Source organism: Drosophila busckii, chromosome 3R (assembly GCF_011750605.1).
Source record: "Drosophila busckii strain San Diego stock center, stock number 13000-0081.31 chromosome 3R, ASM1175060v1, whole genome shotgun sequence".
Taxonomy (NCBI): Eukaryota; Metazoa; Arthropoda; class Insecta; order Diptera; family Drosophilidae; genus Drosophila; species Drosophila busckii.
In genome coordinates, this window is record NC_046607.1 from 19,093,759 (window position 1) to 19,108,070 (window position 14,312).

The following is a 14,312-nucleotide window of genomic DNA, read 5'->3' on the forward strand; positions in this document are numbered from 1 at the left end:
GAAGGAGGAGCTGCCGCTGCCGCCGTGGGGACTGCAGTTAATGCAGCTGTTATTATTTTTAAATATTATCTTTGTTGCTGTTGTGGTGTTTGCTTTAGTTGCAGTTGTTGGTTTTTTATTTGCTGATGCTGTTGTTGCTAATTTTGTTGGACTGTTGTTGTTGCTGCAATCTGGAACGCATCACATAGCATACTTCCTAGTCCACTCTCTTGCCAGCTCATTGTATTTTTCCCGATCAGTTTTATATATTCTGGCAATCTCTGGAACAAGCGGATCGTCTGGATTGGGATCACAGAGTAGAGAGCAAATTGATAATAAGACTGCAAGCAAAAAGAGAATCCAATTAGTATACAATAAAGAACATAAAGGCACAACAAACATTACCTTTTGAAATAGTTAATGCTGGCGACCACTGAGATCTTAATATATCGAGGCAAATCGATCCATTGCTGTTAATGTTTGGATGGTATATGCGTGTTGTAAATGCCACCTTTGGCGGCTTGAAAGGATAGTCTGTTGGAAAATGTATAGTTAAGAAGAATACACCTCCTTGATAAGGGCTGTCCGGCTGTAAGGGTTACAAAAGAAATTTAGTTAGTATTGTTGAACACAAGGCATGTGAATTGGCTAATCAATTGCGTATTAACATATGAACGGTATTTGAAGAGATCTAAATATGATAACTAATCTTGCATGTAAGCTTTTGATATGACACATGACATCTTAACTGACAAAAACAGAGTAAGCAATGCTCTGATTAGATTATACAAAGTTCTTAGACTATACAAATCAAAACTGTCTTATTTTAAATCTATCCAATTGCCGTTCATATGATGTTCGCAACTCGAAGCAGCAATCCAACGTCATAGAGACACTCCAACTATCATCTTACCGGGCCCATTATTGTAGCCTGCCAGTGAAATACTGCAATAAAAAAAAGAGAAATTAAGTTAAAATATTGTTTACATAGCAGTAAGACATAATAAACTATTAAAATAAACAAAATAAGAGCGTAAAGCAGTGAAACTGTTACTCTCTCCCTTTACTACAGATGTCAAACTATCAAGGCACAATTAATTATTAATTGCTTTAATATAAAATAGTATCTATATGGCTGCGTTTTGTCTCAAACTCAAAACAAAAGCAAAGCAAATTGTTGTCGTTCTTTTCTTTTATACTCCACATTGGCCCTACCCAAAAGAAAATGAAAAACAATCAAATGCAAAAGAGCCTTGGCACCGACTGCAGCTGCAGTCGCCAATGCGTGCTGCTGTCTCTGTTTTGCCAACAGTGCAAATGGTTCTCACCACGTTAGCTCCACTGGCTCAATGTCACACACACACACACAAAGCTAAACTGGGCCGCTCGCTCCGCAGCTCAAGGATGAATTGGCTGGGTGGCAATGGGTTGGGTTGGGTTGGGCTGGGCGGACGCAATGCATATAATGAGTGGGTGTATAGATTATTATACTAATTCCATTTGTGTATACATTTTTTTTATTACGTTGACTTATCGCAACATAATCGGATGACAGATTAATGTTACTGTTTAGCTATATATACATTTGTATTATATAAGCGACTCATTCACTACCCCGAAACTTTGGCTCGTATTCTTTGTTTTACAAATTACTCATTTCTTCAATTTTTGCATTAAAGTCTCAGTGTGCAGTTACGTTATGCGATATGTAAACTTAAAAAAAAAGTACCGATAAGCTCAATACTTTTGATAATGACTGCAACGGAAGTGCATACAACAAAGTTATAAGACGCACATTTCTTTCTAATTTAAAAGGAAACTTCTGAAATCTCCACAGAGTTGTACTACATAATTATAATAAACTTTCTAAACATGTTGATTGCTATTTTAGAATATGCAAAGCGTCATCGAGAGCGACGACAAACTTCGGTTTGTGTCTAGAGACGAAAAACATCTATTTATAGCCAAGATCAGGTAGACAGTCCAGGGAGAAAGGGTGAGAGAGAAACAACTATGCATAGTCTGCAGTTATATAAAGCAAGTAAAAAATATTTAACTTAAGCAAAGTTTATAGAATCGACGTTACTCACAATCATCTCCAACTGGTCCAGCTGAACATTGTGCAGGTGGATCTCTGCCCAGATCTTGCAGTTCCTGTAATTAAAAACGAACGGTTAATATAAATTTAAAGCACAAATGCAAATTTAAATACATAGTTGGCTTAAAGCAACATTTGTGTTGGGCTTATTTGTTATGCATTATAAGCAGCGCCCACTCACACACACACAACTACATGTATGCATATTTATATAAATAAATGCACACTTGTATGCATATTACTGCGGGATTGTGGAATGAAATATGCTAATGTACTTTTTATATGTACAAAATCAACATTTTAAAACAGAAATATACAAAAAATAAATGTTTTTATATACTGAAATGCACAGTTGACGGCGACGGCGGCGGCAACGAGTGACGAGAAAATCAAGTTCGTTGGCCCGAACCAAACCAAAAGGAACTCGTTCGCACTCATGTTCTCACTCTCTCGCTGACACGCACACAGCTGAGCGACAGTTGTGTACGCCCCCCTAGCAGACCACAGCTGCCAACCTACAACGCCTCAAACCGTTGTAAATTAAACCGGCAAAACACAAACACACACACACACACACATACAGCAACATGAAGATGAGCTTATGCTGAAGGTTGCAGCTAAATGTGTCGGTGTGTGTGTGTTTCTGTGTGGAGTATATGACGTTTTAAATGCAGCAGCCCTTGCTGAAGGACGAAGTGCCCAGAGCCCTCGTGGGTATCCACAAATGTTTTGAATGCCGATTTTTTTTTCATTTTTTGTGACGTATGCAACACAAATGCTGCACATAAGTATGAGCCGTCGGCACCGCCGTGTGGTGTGGTAAAGTAAAGTAAGTGCATGAGTGTATGCGTAAAGCGAAATTCAAAAATAGCTTCCCAAAAAACACTTGAGTGAACTTTTGCTCTCTTTTATGTGCCACACACACACACACCTAATGTCTGCCTCGTACCTGTTGAGCAGAAAAAATATAATTATAATAACAGCAACAGAAACAACAAGGCCAAGAGTTGGAAAGAACTTTCATTATGACGAACGTCAACGGACATGAGTCATAGCTTATATACAGACAGATAGCAACATTTTGCTTTACAATGCAAATAGAAAAATAAAACTAACGGTTAGCTAAGCTAGCTTACTCTCATTTAAACGAACATATGGGGCTTGACTTGATCGGTGAGCGTGAGTGAGGCCTAAACGCGTTTCTCTCCCCTTTCAATCTATGTATATGTAGCTTGTCTGTCTCTGTGTGTGTGTGTGTGTGTGTGTGTAGTTTTCATTTTTGGCAATTGAGGCCACAACAACGCGACTTGGCTAAAGATGTGACAACAAGCGCGAAGCCTTGGCTATGACGCAGAGATAAGGCAGGGAGGAAACCAAAACAGTTACTTTGTGTTAATTGCAGCACAAAGCGACGAGTGTGCGAGAGATAGAAATACAAATACAAGTGAAATCAGCAAGCAAATAAATTCATATTCATATGGCCGGCTTCCTCATTTTCTCTGCCATTTCGTTTTCATTTCATTTATATTATAAAAGTTTATAATAAATAGCAGCGGACAAGGAAAATTTTAATGGCCATGACGCTTCGTGACGCTGCTTTTGGTTGGTGGTGCGGTGCTGCTGCTGCTGGTGGTGGTGGTGGTGGCGACAATGCTAACGTCGCTGCTTTTTGTTGCGACCAAGACAGCAGTCAGCAGACCCCAAACACACACATTTACAAAAGCAAACTAACACACTCGCACATGTTACATTTATATGCGCTTGCTTGTTTGTTCGCTGAAGCAAAAGTGGCTGTGGCTGTATTGTTGTTAACAATAATATTCATACGTTCAGCTTTCGCGCATGTTATATATATATATATGTATGTATGTAAATTATGCTACATTATAATTTTTAACTAATTATGGGTGCCCAGCATTTTTCAACACTAGCGCTCGCATGCACACGCAAACACAAATACACACATACACACCCTCTTAGCACTGCCCATTCGCTTTGCGCATGTGAGTAAGAGCAAGACAAATATAGCTGAGACCAGCTGTCGTTGCTCTCTTGCTTAACTCGAGTGGCTGTCTGAGCAAGCGAGACACACACACAAGTTAATATGTTGTGTAAAGATTGCGAGAGTATGCGTGCATATGTGTGCGATGGGGGCTATGACTATGAACCGGCTGCACTTAAATTGTAGCTTATTTTCGAAGCTACACTATTTATATTAATGTAAATACAATATTATACATTTATATTAATACATACACTAAATGGGAGCAATTTGCCATTAAAGATAATCTCAATTAAGATGGAAATAGTTTTTGAATAGCGGACAACTGAATTACTTTAGCATTACAAACACAGACAAGGGATTAAAGCTATATTACTAAAGACTGCCATTAGATTTCACAAGCGATTTGTATGAAAATATAGATATAAACATGTAGATACGTGTACATACGAAATGTGTGTGTATGTGTTTAGTCTTTAAACTACACTATTTTAGAATTATCAGCGCTAAAAGTGAGGTTAGGTTAAATTTATACATTATATTTCTTGTATTTGCCCGTGTTTTATTTTTGCTGGATCTTTCTGCGGCGCTGGCAATGGGCACCAACAAACACACACACCAGCAAATGAGCTACGCAATGTTTGTGTATGTGTGCATATATATATACATCTACATGCTCCACACGCACACATACATATATATCCATCAGCGTGTATTGGGTAACAGAGTGGAGCCCCGAGAGCGCGACAAACTGAGACTCTGCTGGCCAAAAGGCAAGCTGTTCACAGATGATATCCAGGTGCCCGGCACCCGCACAGCTGCACTTACGCACACATGCACGCAAAATGTGCAACTTTGTAACGGAAACGAGGTCCGTACACGTTGCCCGTCCGGCTCACACACCTAGTTCTAATTGGAGTTTAAGCAAACCTAAACTTGCTTTGTTTCTTTAGTTTTTTTTAATTGTAATTAATGCACATCGTCATCGCATAGCATAGCATCGCCCATTTTTCCTACGCTTCTTTTGCTTTTTTGCACGTTTTCTTTCGTTCACGTATTCGTATTTGCTCGTTTTCTTTGTACATTGCCGTTGTCGTTCCTACGTTTCACATTTCTTGCATAAATTTTTTTTCAATTCATTTTACATTTTCTCGAATTAAAACATTCACACTTAAGAAAACGCATGCAAAGCACTAAGCTTTGTACAAATTGATTTCGTTATACGGTTATTTTTTCACATACCTTATTGATTCTTTTTAACGCCATTTTCTGATTGAAATTTGATTTTCTTGTGTTTGTGTGTGTGTGTTAGAGTGAGTGAGTGTGTATTAGTTGTACGTTTCTCTGCTGGTCGATTGCTTTTTGTTCTTTGTCGATTTGCACGGTACGAGAAATTGGTTTGTAAATTATTGTAAAATAATGTTGGAGAAAAACCAAACGAAACACAAAAGCAGCAGTGTGCTTATATTATTTTTACTGTGCTCTGGCTATTTTCTGCTATCCGCTTTGCTCCGAAATTTCAGTCCCTTGTCTAGAAATATTAGCAGCACTGCGAGTAGAACGGCGCCCCGACGACAACTACGGCAACGCTACTTTTTGCTACCCAGCGACAAGCGGAAGTGAGATGGAACGACAAGTTGACTGACAATTTGGAGTGCGCGAGAGCAACAGAGAGAAGTATAGAGCTCAAGTGTTTCGGTGTTGTAAAATGTCTAATTGTTTCCAGTTACTCAGTCCACTATGTTGCTGACTGGCCAGATCGATTAAATCTGCAAGAGAGGTGGCAACCTTAGAATCATTGTTTTTAAATAAATTAATTAACTTACGTTTTTTTTTTTTCTTGCAAACGAAGTACAGCTAGAATCCTTTAGCGGTGGTCTTAGAGTCTGTGTGGATGTTTAAAAATGGAAATTTTGCAACCAAAAGCTGAAGGCTAATGCACAATCGAAATAAGCGACCAACAAAAAACTATATAAACCGGCGGCGACGACGCACTTTGTCTTTTCACGCGTTTTCTTCAAAGTCCACTTCACAATCTTCGCGCACGCACTGATTGTTGTTAATTGTTAATGTGAGAAACACAACGTGTCGCTTGCTGCCGGAATGTTTTTACTGATCAATTTTGAAGGAGCTGTTGTCCACTGCCGATGATAATTTTAAAAACAGCTACTCTGTTCGAAAATAAATGTCACTTGCTCAATCTCATTATTGTTCGTACTGTTCCTTCATTCAAACAATGTTGTTATATTTGAAAATAACAAATAGTTATGATTTTTATTGTTATTTTCAAACGTATTTATTTCTCACCGTTGTGGCTCTAAAACTGTTTGTTCAGAATTGACACCGATATGAGCTAGTTTATGTGCTCGATAACAGCAGCGCTGCCGGACTTTTCGAATGTTTGGTGTTTTAAGACTTGTGTAATCTGGCCACATACGAGCAGTCTGCAAATTTAAACAAAAAGAAAATTAGCAAGACAAAATTGTGCATAAATTATTTAATTCGGTTAACCAAAAAGCAAACGCAACGGCTACGTTTTGCAAGCTTCAAAGCGACCGCACCGTTTCGTATTGTTTGCGCTAATCTGTGTTGTAGTCTGCCGATTTGCACAGCGACAAAGCACTCGTTTGTGTATGTGCCTGTGTGTGTGTAACCAGTGTTTGTGTGTGTGCGTGCGTTAAAGATAATTTAGTTAAGGTCATTTCTATGCGTAAGCATTTGCAACATGCGGCAGCCAGCGGATGATAGCGCGACAGCTGCCCGAGGCAAGAACATCAACAACAACAAATACAAAGGACGCTTGCAACAGTACGCCCACGTCCACGCCTACTGCAGCAACAAAAAGAACGCCAGCTTTGTTTTATAGTACGCTCAGTCATGCCTTCGAATACGACTACAACAGCAACAACCACAGGCCAATCGTTAGGAGAAGAGGAAGAGAATTGCGATACTTTAATGGCGTCTGCTACAAAAACATTAACAGCGACAACAACAACAAGAGAACTGCAAACGACGCCAACGTCAACGTCGCGGCAAACGCCAACGCCCACGCTGCTGCCTTTACTTGCATCGGCAGCTGCTTGCAATAAACAGTTGCTTTTCTGCCGACGCTTTAAGGATGCGTCGGCGTCACCCACAGCGGATGGTGCTGGCTTTTTACGTAACTTTAACTCGCTGCCGTTATTTTACTATGCGACGTCGCCGTCAACGCATGCCAGCAGCGCCGATGGCGTCGGCGTTTCCAAGGAAGCTGCAGCCGCTGCCGCAACGGCATTTAGTCAAAAGGTAAGTCAAGCTCTCTCTCTCGCTCTCTCTATCTGTTACTCTCTCGTGGTCTTTGTTCTTGAATTGCGTAATTGATCACTTCCGTTGCATTTTAAGCGGGGGGTGATCGTGCTGAATCTGCTTTTGCATACAAATTTATTGTTATCTCTGCTTTGTGCTTGGGGGCGCTGCTTGACAGACAAAAGCTCTCTGAGCAGCACTTGTCGCACCCTCTCTCTTACTCCCACGCGGAAATGACTGCATGCATTTAATTCTCATTGTTGTTGCTATCTTAGCGATACTTAATTTTGTGGCTAACGCGGCCAACTAAATATGCGTTTTTAATGTTAATAATAAAAATAATTTCCATTCTTTCATATTGTTGTTATTGTTTCTACGTTGGTGATCGCTCAAACGTGGCGAGCCGTTGTACAGTGGTCTAGATTTCGTTAACAGGTGGCGTAAAGGCAATGGAGCTGACAGTGGGCTTGAAATGAATTATGTACTTTATTTTTGAATTGATAATAAATGATAGTAAATGTAAGTTGCTATTGCTTGGACTGAGCTTTGTTTACACTAAACTACAACAATTTGCACCACTGTATGTCGTCATTAATGAACCCAACAGCTGCTGCTGCAGTGGTTTAAGCGTAACTGTGCTTCTGTCTCTCGTGTGGGTGAGGGAGCTGTCTGTTGGGGGAGCGGCAGGTGGTTACAGGTGCAGCCATTGACTGAGCTATCGTACTCTCCTTTTGTTATTGCTCGTTGCTCCGTCTCTCTTGCTCTCGCTCTCTTGCATTTAAACTTTGTTTGTGCAACGCTTCACTTGTGCTGTGCTTTTGGCTGCTGTTTGTTGTTGTTGTTGCTGCTGCTGCTGCTATTATTATTATTATTGTTGCAGCTCAGTGACTTGTGACGTGCGCGCGCTGCTGCTCATAAGCTTCATTAACAGAAACACATAGAGAGACGAGAAGCCGCAAAGGTTTTTGCCAATCGGACGCCATTTTGAGTCTACGCAAAACGCACCTCACTCCCCTCCCCATCACGTTGTTTTAAGTCTTACAGCGTAACGATCGTGCAATATTTTCAACACTTTCAACACAGACAGCGCTGCAAACCAAACATATACATGCAAGTTTGCTTGTGTGTGTAGGTGTGTTTGTTGACAATGCCGGCAATTGTCACTCAAATCATTTTCGCTTTTATTACAACTGGTATCGTCTTTTTAAAGCCCATGTTGTTGTTTTCTATACAATTTTCTTTTTAATTTCAATCGATTGCAATTTAAGTGGCGCTCTTCTTCCCCCCTCCCGTAGTCCACTTTTTATTTGTGTCTAGCGTCTCATGTTGTCGACGATATCGTCGACGTCTCGTTGCCGCTCCTTTAACTGAAAATCAATAGTATAAATTTTATGTTGTTTCCTTAGCTGTTTAGCATTGTAGCCAAGCTAAAATTTGTTTTGTTATGATAACAGCTTATCAAAAATGCCGCTTGTCTAACTAACTGTAATAAATATCGACTTATGTATGTAAATGCCAGCAGCGCACCCCTTGGAACAGTTCATTGATTAAACCTACTAGAACTTTGCTTTCTAGCCAAGTGACTATGGCAACGACGTCGCATTGTTTATGTTTTGCCCTTTATATGTCCCCCACTCTTACTCACACCACACACACACACACATACACATACACATAACATAAGCTGCTCTCTTTGCTTCGCCTGCGTTGTAATTAAGCAGCCAGATAAGAACAACTTGGACATTCAGTAGCAGTGGGTCACTTGTGCGTTTACTGTTGTCGTTCGTTGTCTAGACAAGTCGTCGCTGCGTTGGTTTATTTCGTCTTGATTTGTTGTTGTAATCGTTGTTGTTGTGCTCTGCTACTTCTACTTGCGTTAGACTGCACAAAGTGCATTAGCCCGGGGCTAAGCACAGTGGGGGGAAACGTCGGAACTTCTGATTTTGTGGCGCGTGTTAAGCACTTAATGAACTGTAAATTGATTAGCTGTGTTTACCTAGAAATAAGTTGAAAGGGAAGAGCATAAACAAATAACAACAAATGAGGTAAAATTACACGATACCAAATGCAAACATAAAGCAGCAGCCATAGTTAATTATTATTGTTATTGTTACATGCAGCGCTTTGCACTCAGCACGACGTTCTACTCTCTATGCTAATTCTACTCACTAATGCTTAGCATTTAACCCCAACTTTTAGCTAGCGCTAGGCGCACGTACTAGCTGACTCATGCTAGTTTGTTTGTTTCACTCAAACAAATACTCAAACAGCAGGCGCTGAATTAGCTGTTGCCCTCTAGCGATCTCTCTCGCATGTTAAGCTTAACATTGCGTGCGCGCTCTTTGTTCAGCATAACAGTGAGCTAACAGCCGTTGAACTTGCTAGACATTGTGAGCGCTTAAACAAAGTTGTTGTGTTGTGCATTTTTAAGATATTGATAAAAATCATAAAATAATAAATAAAAGTGTGCTAATAGTGCCTGAGTTAACGCTGCGCGCGTTTGCTAAATTTGTTCTATGCAAAAAGTCTAGATTTGTCGGGAAAAAAGCGAGCTTAGCAGCACTGTTGGCTGATGCAAACAGCTTAACAGCTGCGCTGTTGTTGTTGTGCATTGTACAATTTGCTTTTGTAGCGTGCGGTCGTGTCTTGTGTTGTGAGCGCGTAAAATTGTTTAATTGAATTGCACTTAAAGTGTCTGATAGTAACACGCGTTATATACTGAAGTGCGCTTAGCTGTTTTTTTTTTCGTTTCGAAACATAAGCGTGTATTTTAAACGTATTGGCAACGTAGTCATTGTTGATTCATTCTCTTTGTTTTTGTTGTCGCCATTCGTCGTTTCGGGTTAACGCGAAGTATAAAAAATATACGACTTAACCGCCATATCTGTTATCTGTACATATACATATATATATATATTGAAATTTAAAAGTGCTGCTAACCAAATGCATTAATGCTTAGAATATGTGAAGTGAATTTTAAATTTTTATATGTTTATTAGCTAATACAAGGCAAACCGGTCGCCAAGTCTACTAGTATAACAAATTAAAAGTGAAATCTTTGTGTGTGTTATGCAAAAACATAATTTGCACACAAATATAAGCGTATAGCATATAAATACAATAATTAAATACGCCACAGCAGCAGCAGCAGCAGCGATGCTTTCATTTTGGATTATTTGAATCTGCTCACAGCTTCTTACACATTCCCCCGGACTAGTATTGAGAGTCGTTTCAATGAGATCAACTAGATAAATGGTGCGTATCTTTAAGCAGCTTGCACGCTCCCTCCCTCCCTTGACGCTCCCCCAATTTATATCTCATTTGATATGATAATAAACCGAGTTTTATTTCACGTAAATTGAGTTAAACGCTTTAGCGGAAGTCCAAAGCGTTGCTTGATAAATACAAAAGTATCTGTATGTATCTGAAGCTTAGATATGGTAAATATCATTATAATGACTTTGAAAAAAAGACAGACAATTAATGAATGCTTTTAATTCACAATTAGTAAAGCTTGGGCGCTTTATACAGAATAAGTTCAGCTTGATTTAAATGCATAAGTTGACTTATTTTAATCAGTTGACCATTGTTCTCGTTCGAGAACGTGTTTAAACTTGTTAAACAAATGGAACTGCTACCAAATTTAAATAAAATAAAACAAATTAGAAATAAACTGAAAATTATTGACACGCATGTCTAACACATTTTGTGGTTTTGCAGTTTAGACAAAGAGCTTTTTATACTAATTAAGCTAACTACGTTGACATGCAAGCGTTTAAATGACCATAATTAGTTGCAACTACCAACCTTCCTAGTCTCTGATGTGTCATTTGCCTCTTGCATTGTTTACCTTGTTAAATTAGCAACAAGTAATAATTAATAACTAACAACAAGCATTTGTTGGGGCTGTCGCCCTCGCACTCTTTGTCGCTTTACTCTTTATTTGGATTGATATGCACGCTCTTGACTTCAGCTGCATTTTTTATTTCTATGCGGGCTTTCGAAAGCGAAAAAAAACAAACATAAAACTGGCTTCAACACAATTTTTGTTACATGGTAATTAATGTTTGTCTTGCTGTTTGAGCAACGCGCTCTCTGCACAACAATAAAAAAGCAACAACTACATTAATAATAACAATTGCTTGCTTTGTTTGACTTTTGCTCTGGCATTTTTAATTGTTGCTGCCTGCGCTTCAGTCCATTAATGATATTGTTGTTTACTAATTCCAAAACGCCGCATGTATTGTCACTCAGTTTAGAATGGAGTAGCCGCCTCTTAAGCCAAGCCACACTAATTTGTTAGTTAATTAAGCGCTCGATAACAAAATGGCAGCCTTTCCCTTTTGACTGGAATTGAGTTATTTTTACGTTCTGCTAATTGCTCAATAACAAAATGAACTGAAAGCAAAATTGAGAGCGAAACTAATTGAAAATTATTTGTAGTTACAGCCCCCCAATAGAGTAACAGTAGTCAATAGTTAGATAGTTAAGTGGGCAGCACTGAAAAAATAATAAATAAATCTAAGAAATGTTGTAGCCCAAGCTATGGTAATATTTTCTAATTGAGTTTACTTAGCAACGAGTTAAACTTACTAAGAAATGTGTTGCCAGCTTTTTCTTTTATGCCAACTGTTTATTAATATTAGTTAGAAACTTTTATTTGTGCAGCTGTTTGCATATCTTTCGTTTGAGTTTATTTTTTAGCGCTTTGCTGTTAATATTCGCATAGAAAAATTGACTTACATTTATGATAATCTTATGCTTCTCACACTGCACCAATGTGAACTGGCACAATTTACAAAAAAAATATATAGTATAGTATATTTGCTGATTACTTTAATTTATTTTGGTTTATTTGCTAATTTTCGCTTGCGTGTGATTTCAATTTCAATTGTTGTGTGACAATTGTATTTATTATTATTATTGTTGCCGCCACCGCTTTCTTTTGCTATATTGAGTTGCATGCTGGGTGGTTTGGACTTAACTGAACTTAAATAATAACTGTAATTTTGAAACACTTAACGTTTAGTGTGCATAATTACAATGAATAAGGCCAAATTGCAATTGACTAAAATCATAATCAAATCACGCGCACGAGCCAACTAACTTGCCAATTGGCAATTGCCAGTGGCCAACTTGGGGCATAAATTCAGCTAATAAAGCGCACAATTAAAGTTGCAGTTGCCAGTCAGCAGCAGCAGCAGCGGCAACTGTGACAGCCGGCACAGCAAATTGGCAACACTTTCCAATTGAAAAAGAAAAGAAAAAAAAAAAACAAGTTATGTTGTACGTCAAATAAATCGAAATGATGAACTTGGCTATACCTAATAATAAATATAAAGCTATAATTGCAATTGATTATAGCTAAAAATTCTATCAAAATATAAATTGAAATCTCTTCAAACTGCAGCTCGATTTAGCGCATGTTATACCCTTTTTGCAGTTTGATTTGTAGGGTATATCAAAATTAGTTGAAGACTTTGCAATTCGTCTATTGATTATAATCGCGAGCGTTGAATGATTTTGCAATATTATTGCTTAGATCGACGGCAGCTCGCTCGCTTTGGCTCCCCCGCTAGGAGCGAATTCGCTTAACATATGAACTACGGCGAATTTGACAGATATGTCTGGCGCTCAGTTCGCCACGGAATGCGGAAATATTTGTTGCTGCTTCTCTTTTTGTTGTTGCTGTAGCTTCTGCCAATTGTACGTGTTTGCACTTTTTCTTTTCTTCGCTTCGCTTTGCGTTTTCAACAGCTCATAGATGCGTCGGCATTTTCCATTGTGCATGACATTAAAGTTTTAAATTTAACTACAAAACACACACACGCACACACACACACACACTGTTGCGCCCCACTTAACCCTTGTGTGTGGTAAATTGAACTTTTTAAAGTGCCTGGCAATGTTTACAAGAGTTGCGCGCCCTACTTTCCCGCTTGCTGCTGCTGCTGCTGCTGCTGCTGAAGTTAAGCTTACAAATGCATTTATTTATTTCTCAATTACGGCGCAAGCCGGCGCAGCTAATTGTTGTTATGTTTAACAGTAGCCCACCCACATGAGTGTTAGAAATGATGCCGGAACAGGTAAATTACATTTCGCTTGTGGCGTTTTGTTTTTTTTTTTGGCTATCGCGTGCCAGACTCCAGAGACAGCTGCAACACCCAACGGGTCACAATTTTATGGCAAACTGTTGAGCACAGAGAGATGTAAGATATAAATATAGGTTGCAGCTTATGTCATTAAAATTATTTAATTAAATGCCAGCGCATGATTATGCAATAGTTATATGCAAAAAGTTATCGATACTATCGATAGTAGCTTATTTTGCATGCAAATTAGTTTATTTGCTCTTTATATTAGTGCTTAGGCTTAGTATTTTAAATTTATAGAACAGCATTTGCATAGCTTTAAAGTTAGCATCATCTATAGTTTGGTCTAGACGACTCTCAACATGACTGATGACCCAGTCTTGCCAATTAAAATGTTGACGCCAGCTTAAATTGCTTTATTTGTTGCTAGCGCACAATAAATTTATAAATTTGTCGCTTTTTTGGAGATTTTAGTTGCTGCTGCGCTTTTTAGTTGTACACAGCTAACTACTCAAAAGTATCTATGAAATTTATGCACAACTGTTTGATTGTCGGTTGAGCTCTGGTTGTTGGCCAATGTTGTTGGCTGCGCAAACAAGCCCCAAAAGCAAAAACAAAATACAAGCAACAAAATCACCTTGCGCACAGTTAGTCATACATGGCGTATAGATACACACACACATAGATACACAGATACAATACGGATATATATAGCCGGCAGACAACAGTTAACCAACACAACTGCCAATTGTTAACCCAAATGTGCTGCCAACTGAGAGAGAGAGAAATACGTTTAAAGGGTGTAGAGCGGTGTGCAGGGGGGGCTGGGGGGGGGGAGTGATTGGCGCGCCTGCGC

General features: G+C 39.0%; 2 protein-coding genes across 4 annotated transcripts in view; one reads left to right on the forward strand and one right to left on the reverse strand.

Moving 5' to 3' along the window:
* Positions 1 to 146: 146 nt before the first annotated feature.
* Positions 147 to 6,221, reverse strand: LOC108603028 (ubiquitin-conjugating enzyme E2-17 kDa). The gene is made up of 6 exons (XM_017991438.1): positions 5,906 to 6,221; positions 5,322 to 5,848; positions 2,070 to 2,133; positions 893 to 924; positions 385 to 568; positions 147 to 320 (listed from the first exon to the last, which is right to left on the reverse strand). Exons 2-6 carry the CDS (start codon positions 5,343 to 5,345, stop codon positions 181 to 183), a joined length of 444 nt encoding a protein of 147 aa, XP_017846927.1. The 5' UTR covers positions 5,346 to 5,848; positions 5,906 to 6,221; the 3' UTR covers positions 147 to 180.
* Positions 6,222 to 6,431: 210 nt separating this feature from the next.
* Positions 6,432 to 14,312, forward strand: part of LOC108603026 (probable GPI-anchored adhesin-like protein PGA55) — a 31,582-nt gene continuing 23,701 nt past the window's right edge. The window contains exon 1 of one of the 3 annotated variants that reach the window (XR_001915281.1): positions 6,432 to 7,364. Coding sequence is in view for 2 of the 3 variants with exons in the window: in XM_017991436.1 (XP_017846925.1) it covers positions 6,957 to 7,364 (408 nt within the window). In the remaining variant the exon portion in view is untranslated. Of the gene's footprint in view, positions 7,365 to 10,363; positions 10,620 to 14,312 lie in introns of those variants that run through there. The other 2 variants (XM_017991436.1, XM_017991437.1) reach the window with 2 other exon arrangements.